The sequence below is a fragment of the Harmonia axyridis genome, chromosome 6 (genome assembly GCF_914767665.1).
Source record: "Harmonia axyridis chromosome 6, icHarAxyr1.1, whole genome shotgun sequence".
In the NCBI taxonomy this organism is placed as follows: Eukaryota; Metazoa; Arthropoda; class Insecta; order Coleoptera; family Coccinellidae; genus Harmonia; species Harmonia axyridis.
The window spans coordinates 9,409,353-9,431,531 of record NC_059506.1 but is presented as its reverse complement, the minus strand read 5'-3'; the positions used below and the strand labels follow the sequence as shown (position 1 = coordinate 9,431,531).

General features: G+C 33.8%; 1 protein-coding gene across 2 annotated transcripts in view; it reads left to right on the top strand.

Moving 5' to 3' along the window:
- The window catches only part of LOC123682869, a 149,405-nt gene that overhangs the window by 26,064 nt on the left and 101,162 nt on the right, over positions 1–22,179 (top strand). For both annotated transcript variants that reach the window (XM_045621673.1, XM_045621672.1), the window contains exon 2: positions 3,723–3,998. In XM_045621673.1, coding sequence (XP_045477629.1) covers positions 3,745–3,998 — 254 coding nt within the window. In that variant the 5' untranslated portion in view covers positions 3,723–3,744. The remainder of the gene's footprint in view (positions 1–3,722; positions 3,999–22,179) is intronic.

Here is a 22,179-nt window from a genome sequence, read left to right as displayed (position 1 = left end):
TGAGCCGCGACGCCGGGTAAGTGGGATTTCTCCTAGCATTGAGGATCGAAAGACGATCTTGGGCAGCTGTTGTACTGCGCTGCCGACCTCCCTCATGAACATAAGCTACTGAGTCGTTTTGGATGAACCTATTTCAAGCCCGACTCACGACACTTTGCGAAACATTCAACCGCCGGCGCCGGGACACTTCTCGCTGGGACAAACCTTCCTGTATCCACCGTATGATTTGGTCCAGTTGCAGAGAAGCCAAACGTCTTCTCGGCATGACTGATAAGCTGATATTGTTCTCATTTCTTCAATTATTGTCACCTTATGTGTTTGAACGAGAGAAAAAAACAGATTTAATAACAATTACCACATTGCTTTTCACTCCACCTGTAACAGCCTACAGATAATAATCGATTTTGTGAACAAGAGCCGATGAAGTGAGGAAGACTTTGATATAATCAACTCAAAACATCTTACTTTTTCCTTAGAGAACATATAATGTACAGATATTCACGAGATAACTTGAAAAAAATACAAATGAAGAGAAGTTCATAAGTGATCCCTAGCAATTGTTTATCAGTGTAATTGTAAATTAAATTATAATCCAAAAATCCACACAGACTTCATTTCTGAAATTATCAATTCGATCACTTAGTTCTTATATTCCTGTTGTGGTTAGGTAGGTATTCATTTCTCCTAGATCGAAAATTATTCTCTTTTCATCTGCAGTCGTTTACTTTCACACATCAATGACCATGTAAAACAAATGAGATGATTTTCTAGGTTACTTCATTATAAGAAGTGAGATAATAATTGTTATTATGCTTAAATATAGATCACCGCTGTAATATATTACTAATTCAAAAGACTCCAATCCTCACAGAAATACCGAACAACTATCGAAATAATTTTCATTTCGTTAGCGAATATAGAAATTTAATTAATATACTTGAAATTGTGGTTGCAAATTGATATATAGAAAGGTTTAATCCAAACGCTACAAATCATTTTTGAATGTAGGAAACGTAATATCTACCTACTTCAGATCGTAATTATGACGGAAAATGTTAATTTTTTTTTTAAGACCAAATGTCTTTTAGAAATTTATGTTGAGCAGATGTATCCAACCAATCCATATTATACCTAATAACGGGTGTTTTTTTGCGAGGTATATAACTTTAAGTTGGCATTACTGTTCAAGATGGCAATCGATTTAACAGCTGTCAAGTGATTTACTCTCAGTTTGGTTTGGCAATTCATCGTGGATAGACTCACGCCTGAACAACGCTTGCAAATAGTGCAATTTCATTTCGAAAATAATAGTTCTGTGCGGAATACGTATCGCGCATTACGTCCATACGCGATGAAGCGCACTTCTGGTTGAATGGATACGTCAACAAACAAAACTGCCGCATTTGGAGTGAAGCTAATCCTCAAGTGTATGTCGAAACACCGTTACATCCAGAAAAACTGACTGTTAGGTGCGCTTTATGGGCTTGTGGAATCATTGGTCTGTACTTCTTCAAAAACGATGATGGCCAAAACGTTACAGTCAATGGTGATCGGTATAGACTATAGAGCCATGAATACTAACTTTTTCATTCCTAAATTGAACAACCATCATGTCCAGGAGCTGTGGTTCCAACAAGACGGCGCAACATGTCACACAGCTCGTGCCACAATCGATTTATTGGAACCGCCTAATTTCACGTTTTGGACCTGTGAATTGGCCTCCAAGATCTTGTGATTCAACACCGCTAAACTACAAAAACCTTCGACCATTTGGAAGACAATATTTGCCGTGTTATTGCTGATATACGGCAACAAATGTTGGAAAAAGTCATCGAAAATTGGACGTCCAGATTGGACTACATCCGAGCCAGCCGTGGAGGTCATATGACCGCCACGGCTGGCTGATTTCTGGCATATGCCAGAAATCATATTTAAAATGTAAGGCCACAAGATTATTTTTCGGATAAATAAAATTCATGTCAATCGAATAATCCATCGTTGTTTTATTGCAATTCAAAGTTCTATAGCTCCAAAAAAACACCCTTTATTACATATGGAAACTAATTTTTCGCCCTTTCACGCCTTTTCTTCCTTTTCTTTTGTTTTTTTTTAAGTAGAACAGTGTGGGAGCTCACGTTTGAAAAACACAACCTATCTCACTAAATCTAACTTCAAAAGCGAAGCATTCTTTCTCTAGGTGATCTGGAGTTTCTTCATCTTTCCCCACTTCATCTGAACTCATTCTGCAAGACCAATTCTCATGAGGCATTTCCTGAGGCGACAAAGCTTTGTGAGGACATGAAGTACCTATAATCTTGCTCCAGATACTTCTTGGATCTCGCTGTGCCAAAGTTTCGAAGAAACTTTTTCGAAAGATTCAACCAAGGAAGATTCCGCCAGAGTGTTTCTTCTTCGGTTTTTCCTGCTCCTGAAACTCTTTATTGTTGGTTCATTCACCACAAAAATGTTCTGGGCAAATGGAAGGAGTTTGTGCTTATTTCCTGGCAAGTGAGTTGGCCTCTTCATTCCCTTTAATTCCCGTGTGACCGAGAACTTAGACTAAAATGACCTTGTCATGTGCACCATAACTATTGAAACAGTGCAGCGACCGTTTCAGGCGCCTCTATTTGAGGGGTGGCAGTTCCTTCATCCTTGATTTCTTATCACTTACACAGCATAAGGTTGTTTCACTTCGCTGCGTTTGTCAACAGTCCCTGCAATACATTTTTCCGAACCACCTTTACTAAATTGCCTGTATTGTTTCATTCTTACAGGGTATGCAGTATTTTTTGAAGGATTTGCACGTGTCATAAAGCCACCTGCGTCACTCCATCTACTGAATCCATTTCACTGTAGATTTGGTATTTTCGTAGAGCTCCAAGCAACCTAAGCATTCATTTTCATCAAAAGTTTCATCGTCTATGGAATCGTTTTCCATTGCACCATTTTCTTCAGAGGAATAACTTACCAAATGTCGTTTTACACGTTTTATTCTAGCAAGGTTGATTGTCATCAACTTCTTGGGTATGCTTTTTCTTATGTCTTTTGCGATGTATTTCTTTTTTTTTTTGACATTTTATTCTTCTTACGGTTTCCTTCTTTTTTCCTCACCAATCTTTCTTTATCTGCAATCGGTCAAGTCTTGTGCAGACAAATGCCCAAAATATTTATGCGCCCTTCTTTGGTCATACCTCCAGCTCGGGATATGGATACATCTTTGGTCTTTCGAATGCTCAAAGTAGGATTTCTTTTTGAAAATAGTGTAAAAAGTAGGTATTTTGGGTCTGCAAATAAAAAACTATTATGCGTCATCTGTCCCGAAATATCATGCGTTATCTGTACCAAACCCATGGGATAGATGACGCACCTGTTTAGGTTACAAAAAAAGATAGAATTAGCTAATAAACCAACTTCAAACTAAATTCGTCAGAACGTCGACTTTTAGCGAATTTCTAATTAATAGTGGATCAAACTGAACACCTTGCAATCTTTTTAGGTGCTCACCAACTATATATCACCAAATATCTTGTAAGTATATCTCACTTTCAACATGATTTTTTGCGAACGGCGAGAGTAGCCTTCTGTATGCACCTGTCTTGTGCAACCGGCGCTTCGTGTACCAAAAACGCGAATTATCGAATTGCTTCTTCTCTCCCGCCGAGTCATGTCTCCCTGTTTTACCCTATGTACTGAAATGTGTCTCATATGCGAATTATTTTCAGTGCTGCTGGACTTAATTATTAAATGGGGATCAGAGCAAGCAGCAACGTGACCTCCTCGGGTATAGGGGATGACAACATGAAGAGCAAGGTATGGTTGTACCTTTATCGAACATGGGAAGTTTTATCTTCTTCTGAACGGTGGACAAAGAGTAGAACAACTTCAAGATCCAGAAATAGTGACTTGAGTGAAGTAACTACAGAGTATGGTTCTCAGTTTTCTGTTTGCAGTTGTTCTCAATGCCAGAAGGATGATGGATTCAGTAGCGGTGATTACAGGTAGGATAGAACTCAAGACTCTGATTTAAGTTTGGGGGTACACAAAAATTTGTTCAAATTGTGTTTTATAATGTCTTGAGCTCGAATGATTTTTCGAAAATAATTATCGCTTCTATTCGCTAACATAATAATTATATTTACAGTAAAAATAATTTCATATTATACTATTATTCACATTGATTTGAATACCCCCTACTCAGAATAATGTAATATAATTTTATTGTTTGGGTATATGCTGCTTGATCTTTTACTTGTATGCTGAAAGCTGATACATAATTTTTGGCTATGAATAAAAAGACACACCGAAATTATATTTTGCAGTTAATTTTCAATTTTTTTTTATGTCTTTATGCATAGATTCAATTTGTTATGTCAAAATTTTTGAGAAGAACTAGAGATTTCTCAAGTAGACCATTACGCTAGCAAAGCACAGATCCGCAAGATGTCCGAAGTCTATTTTGGTAATAAAAAATAAATAATTTACTAGGAAACCAAGTTTTGAAAGGTTTAACTTTTTAATTTCCGAAATCGCCTGTTATTGAATATCTTGAACAAAATTTCAGGAAAATAATATGATGTAGAATGGAAAAGCAGTTAATCAGCAGGAACAGATTTCTACGTTTTCGGATTCAAACATCCAAATTATTGGTCTAGTGTTCATGATAGGTGCGAAAATAACTGATCAATTTGTACTTTCTCCAGGCAAAACGTAGCATTTATGGTTTTCTCAGAAATAATTTCATAATTAACGTTAAATTGTTATTAGTTTCGAACTAATAGACGTCAATTGAGATTCCTGATGAGTTTCTTTTGATAATTTCACGTAGGCGACAACTCCATATTAAAGTGAATCGCCAAAGCGGAAGATGATAATTATTGTACTCATCGTATTTCCCTTTACGAAAGTGCATATCTTTAACCTGATTAGTGAACCATATGCAATTGCATTCACTTCGTTTACCTATTTCCCTTCAATCTACTTTTTTTTCGGATGTTGATTATCATATGGAAGTTTTACAATTATGAACTTAAGCAATGTAGAATTTAACTCCATTGACATAGATATTTGTGTGATAGGTATCATATAGGTATACTTCACTCTATTCTAGCCTTACTTAACCAGTAATATATTTTTTTCTATCCTTAAATGCTAGGATTTCTGAGCCATCGACACAACGAACATTTTATTTCTGATAAGATTCTTTCAAATTCATTAACCATCACCAGACATGTACAATACGTTTTATTAGAGATTACGTCACACATCGCCATTTTTGGTTCTCCTGTCAGTGTTCGGAATCCAAACAAACAAATTGTTTTCAAATTAGTACGTTGTCGTTGAAGAAATTGGCTTATTTTGATAAATAAGATTATTTAAGGAACGATTTTACTATTAGGGGGAGTCCGGGAGAGTTTACCAGGAGGGAGACTATAGCCACGGCTCATAAAAACTTTGTGTCTCTATGTATTAAGAGATGGCTCCACTTCTTGGAAGTCATACGCTCACCCCGAGATTCTCCCGCGACATCATTGCGCTTTTCAGTTGGATTTAGGAATGCGAAGTGATAACGTGGTTTCGTGTCTGGTGAGTGATTTTTTCCGATTTTTAACATTTCATTGCTGTTGTTTTGTATCCATAGATTCAAGTGAGTAACTTATTTATATGGCAAGTATATTCATTCTTATAACACTAACAGGATAAAGCTTTTATGAAAGTGGCATAATTTTTTTTTTTAATTGAATAACCAACATATTAGTGTGGGGTGGGAGACATTAGGCACATGTGAGGGGGAGACTTTATCCAGGGTAATCTCTCCCGCAATTCGCTAGTAAAGTAATTTTTTCTATATTTCCAGATTAATGAACACTCAAAATGCCCTTCCAGTATAAGAAGAAAGATTCAATAAGGAACAGGAGTAATTTGAATTTATCAGTGATAAAAAATGCTTTAGATGATATTGACAAAGGAAAATCTATTAGAGGTGCTGCTATGGAGTATGGAATAGATAGAAATACATTGCGAAATTATCTCAGGGATAGACAAAAATTAACTAAAATAAATGAACTAGGAAGCCAGTTCAAAACTTCCCATATATTCTCAATAGAAGAAGAAAAGAAACTCGTAAACTATCTTCTGACTTGCAGTAAGATGAATTATGGGTTGACTAGAAAAGAGGCTCAGAAACTGGCTTCCGAGTATGCAAATATTAATTCAAAAAGAGTTCCACAATCTTGGACTCCCAATAAAAGTGCTGGTAAAGATTGGTTCAGAGGATTTATGCGAAGAAACTCTGAACTGCGGTCACTGCGCAAGAAGTGGTATCTAGAGCTAGTTCAGATATTAAAAATGCAGAATCCGGGATAGGTCTGAAATAAAAAATAATTTTGCCAGAAGTAATTAGACCTTTTCCGAAATCTGCTCCCAGAAAAACTATTCGTCGTGGAAGACAGCCAGGAAAAACTAAAATTTTGACTAAAACACCAGAAAAATTCGATTTGAGTGTTAATGACGAACCGAAGGAAAAAAAAATTAAAATGGAAACAACAAAGGCTAAAACAAAGAAAAAAACTGTCAAAAGACAAATTTTACAGTCAAGTGACAGTGAAAGTAGTCCTGAAGAAGAACTCAAGTATGATGATAGCTCTGATGGCTTATATGACGTAGATGATTGGTATTGTTTTTTATGTGGGACAGACGAGAAGATAGCCATGCGACTGTGCGCTGTTTGTGGAAAATTGTCCATGAAATGTGTGTTGGGCTAACGAGATATGACAAGGAAGAGTTTAGTTGCCCTTATTGCTCGAAATGAGAGAAGATGAGGAACTAAATTTTCGTATTATGTATATCAGTGATACTCATTAGTTTACCAAATACTTATTTCTCACCCCTTAGCTATAGTTCCTATTTTCTTATTTTTTTTATGTTATACTATGTGCATTGACATTAAAACATTATATTTTTGAATACAGTCAGTATTTTACTTATCATTTTACCTTTTTTCAAGTTCGGGTATTGTCTCCCCATATGGAGGGTAGAGTCTCCCACCCAGGTGGGACATATTAGCCAAAATTATATTTGTGAGAATTCGTATATAACTTTTAAATTATTTGAAGTACGCCATTCGTCTTTGAGACAAAATGTAGGTTAATAGTGCAGCTTAATATAAAATCAACAAGAAAAAGCTATAATTTAACCCAATAAGAAATATGGGTATTTTGGTGAGAAGCGGGTCAACTCTCCCGGACTCCCCCTAATTGATAGACAGAAGGCACGAGATTAATGCCAGTGAGTTCGAACTTGAAGTTCAACTAATAAACACGGCTTTATACAAAATCTGGGGAATGATACAGGATTCAAACTTACTGGTACTAACTTCGTGCCTTCTGTCTATCAATAATACTCTTATTTATGAAAATAAGCCAATTCCTTCAACGACACCGTACTAATTTGAATGACAATTTATTTGTTTGGATTCCGAACACTGACAGGAGAACCAAAAATGGCGGTGTGTGACGTCACACTAATAGAGCGCATATCCATGACCTAGCCAGGAATCGAACCCGGTACCTTCGGTACCATAGTCGACTCTTCAGTTCACCGGACTACCGAGGCAGTCTAATACTTTTTAAAAATTCGACTTTATTTGTCAACATAGTTACCCTCATACATCAGGTGTCCCAAATTCGTTGTTTACGAGGAGATCTCATATTCCCTGTAAGCTAGAAAAAGAAATGAACGGATGTAACCTTCAAGTTGTAAGTCGCCGTGTTCTGGGAATTCATATCAAATGAAATATTCAAGTAGAAAGTTTCATATTGTTCAACCCTTATACAACAATTAACTATTTCGTATGAATTCAGATATCAATTTCCAGAAATAATATTTTGATTGAGCTGTGAAAAATAGACAAACTGATGGTAAAATAAAGAAAATTTGTAATTCTAGTAGCAGTACCTATGCAAGATGTTCCTCTTCAATTCAAGGCATGTATACTGGAAAATGAAAGGCAGAATGACTTCTAGGATGAAGTAGTACTAATTTATTGATCAAATTTCATAATCTTCTTCAACAACCAACTTAATGTATTCTTGATTTTTCAGATATAGAGATTTTAATAGTTATTCTGAGTTAAGAATAGATCCGAAAGCCTGAGCTGGACTTGTTAAAATCTTCAGATATTCAGATGTAGGTTTACTCAAACCAACTTTTTATTGCTTGTTAATTATTAATATATTGCTTCGAATGAAATATCAAAAATGATTACTCCATACATTGAAAAAGTTCCCCTAAGGCCTAAGAGAATATATACAGGGTGATTACCATGACGTCCTATTAGACGTTTATGGAAAACTATGGTATGCTAATCATAATTTTGTGCTGAAAATTTGCATGTTTGAATTAATGATCTTTCTCCCTAAAATATTTTCAGATCTTTACAACTTCCGATTATTTCGGAACTACTACACACTACTATTTCCTTATTTCAAATGGCACACTCAGTATATCATTTCATGATTAGATGAATTTGAATACACTGAAATAATGAAAAATATATGTTTTAATTTGAAAATCTTGTGTTTTGATAATTTTGAGTTGTCTAAGTTCACGATCTTCTGATAAGTACCCTCTACATTTTTCGTGCTAACCGCGAACAGGTTTATAATACTACGTATTTTCAGAATCAGAAATGATAAAGATTTTTTCGAAAAAAACTTTTTCTGCAGAAATATTCAAAAAAATTGAGTCCGTATAGCCACCATTTTTTTTTCATGAGAATACCTTTAATTCATGAACCGTTGTGTTTTTACCCAAGTTATGGCATATAGCTGAAATTGTCATCGAAAACGCTATCTAATGATACAATAATATACTAGGTGTGCTATTTGAAATTAGGAAGTAGTATTCTGTTTCCGGTATAACCGGAAGTTGTAGAGGTCTTTAAATATTTTAGACAGAATGATCATCCTCTCAAACCTCAATATGCAAATTTTCAGCACAAATTGTGATAAGTTTAACATAAACTCCTAACAGGCCATCGCGATTAATCACCCTGTATATAAGAATGGTTTTTGTATAATTTTAGTATGCTCGAACCCATTGACCCATTGAAAAGGAGTAAAGTTGAAAATCATCATTGAATCGGATAATTTACATTTTTATGAATAATTATAATAACAAATGATCATGTGAACAATTATTGTTGGAGTTGTATGAAGTTGAAATTTCCTATTGTTGCGCATCCACCAAATTATATGATATATAAATATATAATATAATATATTATATAATTTTTATATAATATATTATATTCATAATAATGTGAATCAATGAGATCTTTCAGAAATTTGAATTGAATCGCATACAGGGTGGCCACTTTTTCAATGGGATTGTATTGGTAACTTTTAAACCATAAGAGTTAGAAGGTCGGTCAAATGGAGAAAAAGTTGCATGCATAGAAGCATTATCAAGTAGTTCAAACAAATCGAGATTATCAGGGCCGGTTATTGAGATATCAAAAGAAAAGTAAATTCTGTCATTTTAATTTTTCTTTTTTTCCCACTTTATTTCAAATATTATCAAAAAATGTTACAGAAATTTTTTATTCGACAGTAAATTGTTGTCAATTTGACGTAATCAGATTTTGTATCCAACGTTTCGTGCTCTCTGGGCCACCCCCAATCTCATTTTTTTCAAAACGGACCTGTATATTTTCGAATTAACTTTTAACGCTGAATTCAACGATATATCATACAATGTCATTCAAAGTTGATTTTCAGGTGATTTTGACCCTTATCCAAATTTCTTTGGGTCGGATCTGTATTACATTTAGGTACCTTTAGTTTAATTAACAACATGCAATACATTTCGATGAGAAAATCAACTTACTCATCTTGAACTAAATGGAACATATCAGAATCAAATCAAGAAACAAGTTATAATTATTTACATATTTCAATTCATAATAATTAAACGAATTATCATTTTATGAAAGAAAAATCGAATGGTTATTCGAAAGTAAATGAAAATGAATGAAGTAAGTGTTCGAAATGTCCACCATTTTGTAAAATGCACTTAACGGGTCTGGAACCCATACTTCTTATACATTTGCTTATTTCGTCTTCTTAAATACCTTCCAATACATTCTCAATCTTCTCGCGAGAAATCACTATTGTTGGATTTGTCATTTGTTCCGTTGAAACGAATTACAGAATCGAACTTTATTTTGATATCATTACGATATAAGTTTTGCAAGGCTTGGTATTCAAATTTAAAATCATTGTATTCGCGTCTCTTGACTATGTTATTAACAGCAGTTTTTGATAAATTGCATTCACTACAGATCCGACCCAAAGAAGTTTGAATAAGGGTCAAAATCACCTGAAAATCAACTTTGAATGACATTGTATGATATATCGTTGAATTCAGCGTTAAAAGTTATTTCGAAAAGTGACATAAACTATACAGGTCCGTATTGAAAAAAAATGAGGTTGAGGGTGGCCCAGAGAACAAGAAACGTTGGATACGAAATCTGATTACGTCAAATTGAGAACAATTTACTGTCGAATAAAAAATTCCTGTAACATTTTTTGATAATATTTGAAATAAAGTGGGAAAAAAAGAAAAATCAAAATGACAGAATTCACTTTTCTTTTGATATCTCAATAACCGGCCCTGATAATCTGGATTTGTTTTAACTGCTTGATGATGCTTTTATGCATGCAACTTTTTCTCCATTTGACCGACCTTCTAACTCTCATGGTTTAAAAGTTACCAATACAATCCCATTGAAAAAGTGGCCACGCTGTATATGGTTGCTACTGGTTGCCTACATAAAAGGTTTCATCTTCATGCGTGCTCTCATAAACTTAAATCGATGGATCCTTTCATAAGAGATGTCAATTTCTCAAAAATGGATACTTTAGAAGTTGACAACGCTGTACAGTTCAATCAAGTAATGTGTAATACAGAACACAAGACAATGTTTAAAATTCTTCACCAGAATATTAGAAGTATTTCAAAAAATATTGATGAAATGGATGTATATCTCGGTCAAATCAACACGCATTTTGAGTGTATAGTTTTGACTGAAACGTTTCAAATAAGCGATCCAGGATTGTTCTGCAGGAGTGGATATGATTTAATTTATAGTAATGGCGGAATTAACAAAAACGATGGTGTTATTGTATTCCTGCTGAACAGTCTTAAATATAAATCGAATATAGTGTCTTTGGGGGTGTGGAGTGTTGTCGAGATAGAGATAAAGATGTCAAAAAATGAGAATGTCCTCATAACAGCTGTATACAGACCCCCATCAACTTCCTTGGAATCATTCGTCCAGAGCTGGTCAGGATACCTAGAAAAAATAAAAAATAATGAATTCCAGCATCACATTTTGATAGGTGACTTTAATATTGACATACTGGTGGAAGATCAGGAAATATCTAGCGATTATCTAAATGTACTATCTGAATATAACTACGTCTCAATGATAAACAAAGCTACAAGGGTACAAAATAATTCATCAAGTTGTTTAGATCATATTTTTTTGAGAACAGAGTCAGAGTACGTTAGAGAAGAGAGCTTACCAGTTATAATTAAATCAGGCATCACCGATCATTTTATTACATTATTGGTGATGGTTTTCAAAGTAACGGGAAAAAAGCAAAGCGTTGCTTATAAGAAATACATAGATTATCATAAATTGAAATCGGAACTGGGAGAAACTAACTGGTCGATTATATGTGATGAAACAAGGATTGAAGATGCGATGGAAGCTTTCACCGAAAAATTGATTGGTACAGTCGGAAAACACACTAGGATGATAAAAATTAAGAGGAAATCAATCAAGAGGAAAGTTTGGATAACAGATGGCTTGGTGAAATCCATTAATACCAAAGAAGAACTGTATAAAAAATATATTAAAAATCCTGAACTATACAAAAGAGAATATGTAACATATAAAAATCAGTTGACCAGGCTGATAGAAATTACAAAAAAAAAACTACTATGTCAGAAGTATAGAAAAAAATAGAAGTAACACGAGAGCACTATGGAACACTGTGGAAACTCTACACAACCCCCCCCCGAAAACAAGAGATATCAAAAATTGAATCAAAAAATAACATTTTAGTCGAAGATGAACAGGAGATGACTGAAATCTTTAACAACTATTTCATAAATGTGGGGAAAACACTAGCAGAAAATATAGCCCCCTCACTTGAAGCCACACCTGAGGGAGAACCAGTCCCAAACTCGTTTTTCCTGACACCCACTACGGAACAAGAAATCAGGACAACGATTGATTCACTGAAAAATGGGAAAGCACCCGGATACGATTCGATCACCGCCGAAATGCTCAAGGAAATATCAGAAGAAATTTCAATCCCCTTGGCACATCTGATAAATAGAATATTCTCTACTGGATTTTGTCTTTCACAATTCAAAATGAGCATTGTAAAGCCCCTCTTTAAAAAAGGAGAGAGGACAAAACCGGAAAATTATAGACCCGTGTCACTCATAACGAATATAACAAAAATTTTTGAAAAAATAATCAAAGGTCGAATGACACAATATCTAGATAAATATCAGATGATCTCGGATAGGCAATATGGCTTTAGACGGGGGAAGTCTACCCAGGATGCAATCGCGAATATAACATCAAGAATATATGAAGGTATGGAAGACGGTTTGATGACAATTGGTATATTCCTCGATCTCTCCAGGGCGTTCGATACAGTTAATCATGAGCTGCTTCTGGGGGCCTTGGAGGAGTTGGGATTCAGGGGCACGGTGCTAAAATTATTCAGAAATTACTTATCAAATAGAAAACAATCAGTACAAATTAGAGACAAAATAAGCACTAGGCAGACAATCAGCTGTGGTGTACCACAAGGCACCGTCTTAGGACCCATTCTTTTCACCATTTACATAAATAAACTACTTACCCTGAAATGTGGAGGGGAAATCTTTAGCTTTGCTGATGATACAGTTGTATTATACAAGGATGACTCATGGGGTAACCTGAAAAATAAAATCGAGATGGGTTTTGGAAATGTTTTGAAATGGTTCGACCAGAAATACCTCACAGTAAACTACGATAAAACCAAGTTTATGCCATTTGTCATCTACAAAAATAATTTACCTCGGTATGAAATGATTTCAATTCAAAAAAATGATACAGTTGAGCTTATACATTCCACAATTAGTATAAAATATTTGGGAGTAACATTAGATCGACACTTGAGATGGGATGTGCACGCTCAGAATGTCGTTAATACTCTAAGGTACATGCTCCCGAGATTCAAATGTTTGGGAAAGGTATTGAATACTCACCATATGAAGGTCCTATATCACGCATTGATAGAATCCAGATTACAATATGGGATTCTAGGGTGGGGAGGCGTAGTTGATATCCACCAAAAAAAGATTGAAATTTTGCAAAAAAGATTCCTGAAGATAATATTCAAGAAACCGTATAGGTATCCAACAGACGAACTATATAGAGAAGCGAAATGCTTCGATCTGAAACAATCATTTTTTTATTGTATCCTAATTAACCTATACAGAAACAGACACAAACTGAAAACAATAGAGCACAAGTACACAACAAGACAGAAAACCAATTTTGATATTCGTACGAAGTCCTCAAAAAAAGCGGTAGGACAGCGATGTTATACTTACCTCGCACCTCGACTCTTCAACTTCTTACATATAAGTATGAAGGAATTCATCATTCGCACCAACTCTATCACTTTAATTAGAAAAAAGCTAAAATCGTATACATTGGGTTTGGACAGAAAAATAATTCACGATATATTATGAGTACAGGACAGTTGGTTGAAAATTACTGGGTTATTGCCCCCCTGTTGAGTCCGGTATTGAATGTGTGATCTCATCATATCACCAAGCAGCAAAATTTATGAGTGGACAGGAAGGACCCAACGCACAACCTAGGTTTCTGTGGGTCCACCTGTTTATTCGTGAAAATCATTTTATGATGCTGATATTCGTTAATATGATGCAGGAGCAATGAATATTGTTGGTGTTATATTATGTTGTTGATATTGTATTGTCTAAATTAGGTGTTTTCTTCATTTACGTCATCATCGTTGTTCCTGAAATTCTGTGGAGATCAGTTTTTTAAATTGTTGTTATACTTTTTAAATTTACTTTTCTACCCACGCACAAGTTTTACTTTTGTGGGTCTTCTTATATTTATTCACCATTTGTTATATTATATATATTGTATACTTAATTTCAAATTTTTGGCAAATAAATATTATTATTATTATTATTATTATTACTGTAGGTTCGTGGAAACTTTAGTTATGAAGATCACCTATTCTATCAGAAAAGATGGCTCCTATATTAGATCATTCTATTTCAGTTTAAACTGTTATATCAGTTCAGCCTAAATTGTATTTCATGAGAATAAGAGCTGCATAGTTTTCTGTGCTCCTGAGTTGCAAATCTATATCTTATTGTAACAATTTTCAAAATTGTATATCACATCCATATGATTCCGATAATCATAATATTGCATAATGAATCAATTCATAGATATTATTCTCGATTTGATAGGGCCAATAACTTTAAGATAATAAAATTTAAAAAAGTAGTTTTAATAAAGTTTCAACATTACTCGTATTCATGAGGAAAATATTATATAAATTTTGAAATATAAGATAACACTTCAAATAGGTATGTTTATCGGATTCGAGCATTATTTCATGTTAAAAAAATAGAGGTCAAGGGTGGTCCTGCCTCCTTTTTCACATTGAAAACATTCATTGTATAATAGTAAAATTATACTATGATTGTATTCAAGGAATATTTTAATATGTATCCTATATTCACCATCTGTTATGCAGAATATACTTTGAGATAATCTGATAAAGTTCGCTTGGAATCCAATTAAAAGTATGGTTATTCATTCCAACTGAGTTAATATTTCTTGAACTTTCGTCAGGAATTTCGAGGTAATTGAAATCGCATCCACCATATTTCAATTGATGAGATGGTGCATGCGCTTCTCACTGCAGAAGTTACCATATTGAGAGCCGTTGGTCGGTGGATGCGCAAACATTGAATCGATATTGAAACCACAATTTGAAAATTTATTAATTAGAATTTTGTGGCTTTCATCAACAATAATTTAGTTACAAAATTATTTCCTTTATGAGATCAGAGGCAAGGGACCAGTGGCACATATCTATTTTACAACTTTAACTCTACCCTTTTCAATTGATTTATGTTGAATGAAATTGTTTACAATCGAAAAGTGTGAAAAGTCGGGGACAAAGTGCAAAGTAGTTTGGTGCAATAGATCTTTTTATCTCTTATTTCCTGCTCATAGAACTAATTGGTATTTTTCGATTTACGATACCAAAAATTGTGGATCAGTAGAAATAAAAATATTGAATTTTCACCCTCATTCTAAAAATTACATAACATAAACTTTCTGGCGAATTGAATAAAAAACGTATGCATTTCAGAATTGTTATGGAGACTCCAATGAGCGATCAAGCGAGAAACATATACCCGAAAAATATGAATCAAATCCTCTAAGTGGCAATCGCAAGGATAATTTTATTGGTTTTTACGTTATTATTCCCAATAATTCCGGTTTTTAATGGTTTGGATGATCTTTGAGATAGGGGGTATAAAATATAAAGTGTAAAATTTGCAGTGTTTTTTATTCACACTTTGAAAAATTCAAGGAATTAATTTTTTTTTCGAATGATTTCAAAGGTATGTTATAAGAAAAAATATATTATAGTTTTACCATATGGTGTCTATATTGATGCCTATTTTCAAGTCTATATCTGGCCCTCGATCTGGCCTGATTTTTGACAGTCGCTTGGCACGACCAGTGACTACTATGCTTTTTGATTATTGTTTTAGGGCGAATCACAGAACAATAAGACTACAAACATTGAAGTTATATGTTCGAAGTAATATTTACCCACTAAGCAAAGTAACATTCATTCAATATTGTACTAACCTTTTATTGTGGTGTGTAATGTTACTACAGAGTTTTCTGCTACCTCCCTGCAAAGGTTCAGCAACTACTGAAACGGACAATCAGCAATATTACAAATAGTACATTGCATTCTCAGTTATTCCTGCAAGGTTACTGCAACATTGCATATAACATACAGAATTTTGGAAATATGATATTAAAAATGTGATCTTATGGCAATGTTGCAGCAACTACTGAAATAGATTGAAAGATATAATCTTCAATAATTAGTAATTGCAGCAAGGTTACCGCAACATAATTTTTCAATTGTATACGAGGGTTGGTAAAAAATAAATTGAAGTACCTTTATTTTCAACAATATCGAAAATTGTAATGAAATAAAGTCATTCCGAATTGAAAATAACGATAAAATATTCTGTCATATCTATCTAGGTACGTGAAAAATAAAATTTTGTTGATTTTTACATTTTTCACTTTGTTCTGTTAGTTTTTGAAATCAGAATCTTAGACAGTGGTTGTTCTTAACAACAACAGGACTCTTTCGTTCCGCCGCAGATAAAGTAAAATAGCCATGTTGGTTGCCAACATTCGTCGCGAATAGGCACTCCAAGAAGAAAAAGAATTTTTTGAAAAAAAAACTTGGTGATTATAGTTTAACTTGGTCGGAAATTTGAAACACAATATAAACATCAACAAAAAAAATATGTAAAAAATAAAACCTTGCTAATTTTTCCTGATAGATAGACGTGATTGAATATCTGAATGTAATTTTCAATTCTCACTAACTTTTTACCCTGAAAATTTTTGATATTGACGAACCTACTTCATCATTCAGATTCTTATTTTTTAAGAAACCTCTTATACAACTCGAAAAAGTTATCCTCGATATGAAATAGTATTCGGGAAGGCGTTGGCGTTTCTACTCACCAAGTACCAGAATGGTTTACTGTATATAGCTTGTATATTATAGTTCTCTTCAGTAGAATCATAATTTAAAACTGGAGTGAACGATTGGTCCAATATAACACGATTATTAGATATGCAACATGAAAGTAAAAATCACAAGCAGTCAATGTTAACATGATTTACTAGGATTTCTAGGAAGGAAAATAAGAACACCATTGACGTCTGTCATTGTAGTTCTACAATTCCTTTCGAGATAATTTTTCAATCAGAATTCAGTTTTAATGCAACAAACATAGAAACATAATGCTGCTCTATTTGTTTAAATAGAGCAGCATTATGTCCTACCTTATATTTTATCAATTGAATTTATGTTGGTTCTATTAAAACTGAATTCTGATTGAAACATTTTTTCGAAAGAAATTGTGAAAGTAAGGGGGTCGAAGGTTTTCAAGCGTACTGTGTGTCTGAATGAATTCATTTTTCTAAGAATTTCCGTGAAACAAATTTTCCACGAATCGAACAAAAATTCACCCGAAATTGTTGAAATATTTCAACATATTTTCATATTTAACATGAAACAAGAATTGCAAAATATCAAACGGTTCCTTCATTAAATTGATTTGATTTCATTTGGTCCTTCATTAAAGTCATCCAAATTTCTCCTTCGGTCCTCTTACATGATTGAAAAATAAAAATTAATTGGGCTATGAGGGCCAGAAATTTTGAAGTTATTCCGGGTAATATAAAGTTATCACAAGAAAAACTTTCAAAGCAGGAGAAGTATCTTCAAACTCAAACTAATCAAAAACAGGATACCATCAATTTTATGTCATATAGGTGTTGCCATCCAGTGAAATAGTGCGCAATGGCAAGCTATACTCATTTCTAACTTTCTGAAAGACTTTCAGCACCATAGTGAATCCGATTCTAGACACATGTAAGTTTATGTTTTTCAATATTTCATTGCAATATAATCAACTCAATAAAGTAAAGATTGCTTCTTCATTTGTGCAGATAATGAGTTGATTAATTAAAATGGTCAAAATGAGGTGTTAAACGCCTAAACGGCAATGAAAGCATGAAAAATTGGCAATATATTTCAAGATTGAATTTTCAGAAAACACTAAAATCAAAATCAAAAGTTAAATTATAGGTGAAACGGGATATGTGTTTATTGTTCAAAATGAGATATACCATTTTACCTGATCTGTCTTCATAATATTTTTCACCTGTAACTTCAAAGGTTATATATAAACTGAAAACACTCAATAGAATATTGCTCAGAAATGACGTTGAACGACTGTGTCTCGCCTATGCTTCGGAAACGAGGTATATGATTCTCCAGGTGTCATCAATAGGACTATATGTATATGCTTGTCCAGTTTATGATGAAACAGCCTATATACATTGTATCATTTTGTATCAACTTTAATATTAACCATGCAAAATCAGAAAAAATGCAATTAAGTTTTGACTAGTAAGGGGATATTTATTACGGTTGTTTCCAAACAATTTGTATCAACACTGTGAGGGTATGACAGCAACCCCTAAAATCTTAATTTTAATGGTGAGGGTGATAGAGTGACACCTTGTTTCGGAATTGTTCAAAAGAAGGTATCACTCAACCTACCTACGATTCAAGATTTCAAAAGATTTTTTTAACACCATCACAGGATTGATACAAATTGGTCGCAAGCTTTGTCTGATTTCGTCAATATCAATTGAGGGTTGTTTTTAAGAAATTTCTTAGCCTGTTCGATGTACTCTCTCTATTTTCTGAGAAACTTACCAAGAGTAGTATTAATTTTTGGCAACCTTCTATTGTTTTGGAGTAAGCAAAAACTGGAAAAATGGCGATATAGAAAAAAAAAATTTCTTCGTTGATACTGGTTATAGAGCTTTGAAATTAAAACATTATGAAGTCAGTTTTTCTCGTAGTATCCAGTTGTGTTCTCATTTTCTCAGCAAGATTTTCGATTACGAAACAATGACCCAAAGTTATGTTTATTCAATTGGAACACTTGATTGCTGTGCCATTTTTTGAAAGCTTCATTTTTACTTGAAAAAATACAACATGGTTTGGTTTCTGAAAATCCGCGATCGAATTTTCACCACTAATCGTTTCCAGGAAATGAAAATGATGATGATTTACAATTAGAATTAAAAAGATCAAGAAACAGTTGTTTGAAAGTTCCTACTTTAATGTTTCTATTTGTGCTCTCCGATGTTGAAGATTATGTTTAAGAAGTATATTACTTCTGATCCAATTCAGAAGATGATGAAATTTTCCGAACAAGAATTCACTCACAATTTAAACTTGGTCCATTTAATGATGATATAAAATAATACTGGTTTCAGATGAAGATGAAAGAATAGAATATTTTCTTAGATGAATATGAACTATTTTAATTATTTAACGATGATAAAATCGGCGAGATGAATGAATGAATTCAATGAATAACATGTGTATGACTGGTGGAATTTACGCCGGCGAAGATTGATGTGTTGCCTATAGATCGTGCAGATTTCATTCAGTTTTAGAGCGAACTAATTGGTTTCACTATAAATATTAGGAAATGGTCAAAAATCTTTTTTCGTCTACGAGTCTCAATATTTCTATGGTTCCAACTATTAAGGAGCACAGAAAAGTAGTGCTTTCTATAACAAGTGCGTTAAAATTTGGATCTTTTCATCATTTCCGAGTCCATTTTGTTATATGAAAATTTATAAATAGGTATATCTAGATTCGAATTTTGTGGGCATTAGTGAAAAGCATAGAAATAATGTGATTGACGGAGGAAGACTGCTCTTGTTATAGGATGCTGTATTTTTCTGTGCTCATCAATAGTTGAAACGATAGGAATATTATGACACTTAGATGATAAAAGGTTTTCGACCATTCTCTATTATTTATTACGATACAAACCATACGATAATGTATATTTGAAATCAGTAAAATTAAATTCTTGATTGTTTCAGTCTCTACCTGACGAAAATTCGTCTTAATATGATTAAAAAGTAACACACTTTATTTCCGCTCAGATTTATTGATTAGGTACACATTAATTGTTCGGTCAATTTACATTTTGACTTCTTCAGTTGTGTACCATACTCACCTAATCAAGTCAAAATTTTTGTTTAATCAATAAATATAAGTGAAAATAAAATGTTCTACTTTTTAAACATAGTAAAAATGAAGCTTTAAAAAAATGGTACAGAAATCGATTGTTCCCATTATAGAAACATTACTTTGGGTCATAGTTCATAATTGAAAATCCTGCTAAAACGACGAGTAACCCTCTGAATTCTATGTAAAAAAGTGCCTGTTTTGATTTCAGAGCGCTATCATCAGTATTAGTGGAGATATACTTTTTTTTCGATATAGCTATTTTTCCACTTTTCGCTTATAACTTGAAAACAAAAGGAGGAGGTCAAAAATGAATACTACTCTTGTTCGTTTCCCAGATAAAGAGAACGAGAATGAGGTATCAGATTTTGTCTATCTACTCTGGTTTAAAAGTTGTAGTGCTAAAACATCGAAATTTACCCACACTGTAAAATAGACGAAAGTGAGGAGGTTCACCATGACCAAAAACTATTACAGCATTACGGTGTTTCCAAGGATACAATTTCCAGTCCAGAAATCCGAAGAGACAATGTGTAGAATATCACGAGAAAAAGAAATATCCAAAATATACATAAGCCAAATCATTTAGCGTGAATACCGAGATATTGCCATGCTTTAAGACGTATTCATTTGGCGAAACAAAGTCATAGTTATGGATGATGCAAATTACTGGCCTTCAAGTATCTAGTAATGAAATTAAGAGAAACGATGGATTTCACAATATCGAAAATTGTCCAGACAATGTGAAATTCAAGTAAATTGTCAAATAGCCCGGAAAAGTTTTAGTTTTGAGCGCGATTAAAACTGCTGGGATTTTTCCATTCCTCATATGGAACAAAAAAGTAGTCTAACGGTGTTAAATCACAAGATCTTGGAGGCTAATTCACAGGTCCAAAACGTGAAATTAGGCGGTCAATAAACGTGTCTTTCAATAAATCGATTGTGGCACGAGCTGTGTGACATGTTGCGCCGTCTTGTTGTAACCACAGCTCCTGGACATCATGGTTGTTTGATTCAGGAATGAAAAAGTTAGTAATCATGGCTCTATACCGATCACCATTGACTGTAACGTTCTGGCCATAATCGTTTCTGAAGAAGTACGGACCGATGATTCCATCAGCCCACCAAACAGTCAGTTTTTCTGGATGTAACGGTGTTTCGACATACACTTGAGGATTAGCTTCACTCCAAATGCGACAGTTTCGTTTGTTGACGTAGCCATCCAACCAGAAGTGCGCTGCATCGCTAAACAAAATAAAATGGACGTAGTGCGCGATACGTATTCCGCACAGAACCATTATTTTCGAAATAAAATTGCACTATTTGCGAGCGTTGTTCAGGCTTGAGTCTATTCATGATGAATTGCTGAACCAAACTGAGAATAAATCCCTTGACAGCTGTTAAATCGGTCGCCATCTTGAACAGAAATGACAACTTAAAGTTATAGACCTCGAAAAAAAACACCCGTTACAAGTGACACCCAAAATTAATTGAATACTCACATTATCCCATGGTGCCAAGCAACGACAACTCCCGAATTTACCGCAGGCTCCGTCAATTGAAGATTTCTGGGGACTTTTATATAGAAAAGTGTAAAATAGGCAGTGTAGAGGAAAACGAGCAACCATTAAAAAGTCATATTGTATCCAGAATACTAAGTATTGTTGAAGACATGAATTGAAATAAAAATTCAATTATTAAACCTGGTCTGAAAATATGCCGTTAAACCACGTTTTTCCTCTAAAACTGTTGTGTGAATTTTACAGACCTGAATTAGTATGAACCATCACTCAAAGATTTATGGATGTATCGAGTGTCTCAAATTGATTATCTAGTGAAGAGTTCCCGGAATCCCTTTGAGCTAAAAAAAAAGGATAATGGCACCTTTTCGTGCTCGACTTTTGAGACAATTAATTCGCTAAAATCCGCATCATTATAGATCAACTATAAACATGAAACAAAAATATTCTAGGCACTTTTTCAGTAGAATCCATTGGTGTTATAATACGTTTTTTATCGCAATCAGTCTTGAAGTTTTTGTACAAACTTGCTTTTTTTTTAATGTAAACCATAAAAATTTCAGTATTGAATAAAATGATTTTGTTTTCATTTTTCGTGAATATATAAGGTATAAAGCATAATTTCATTTCCTAATCAAATTATA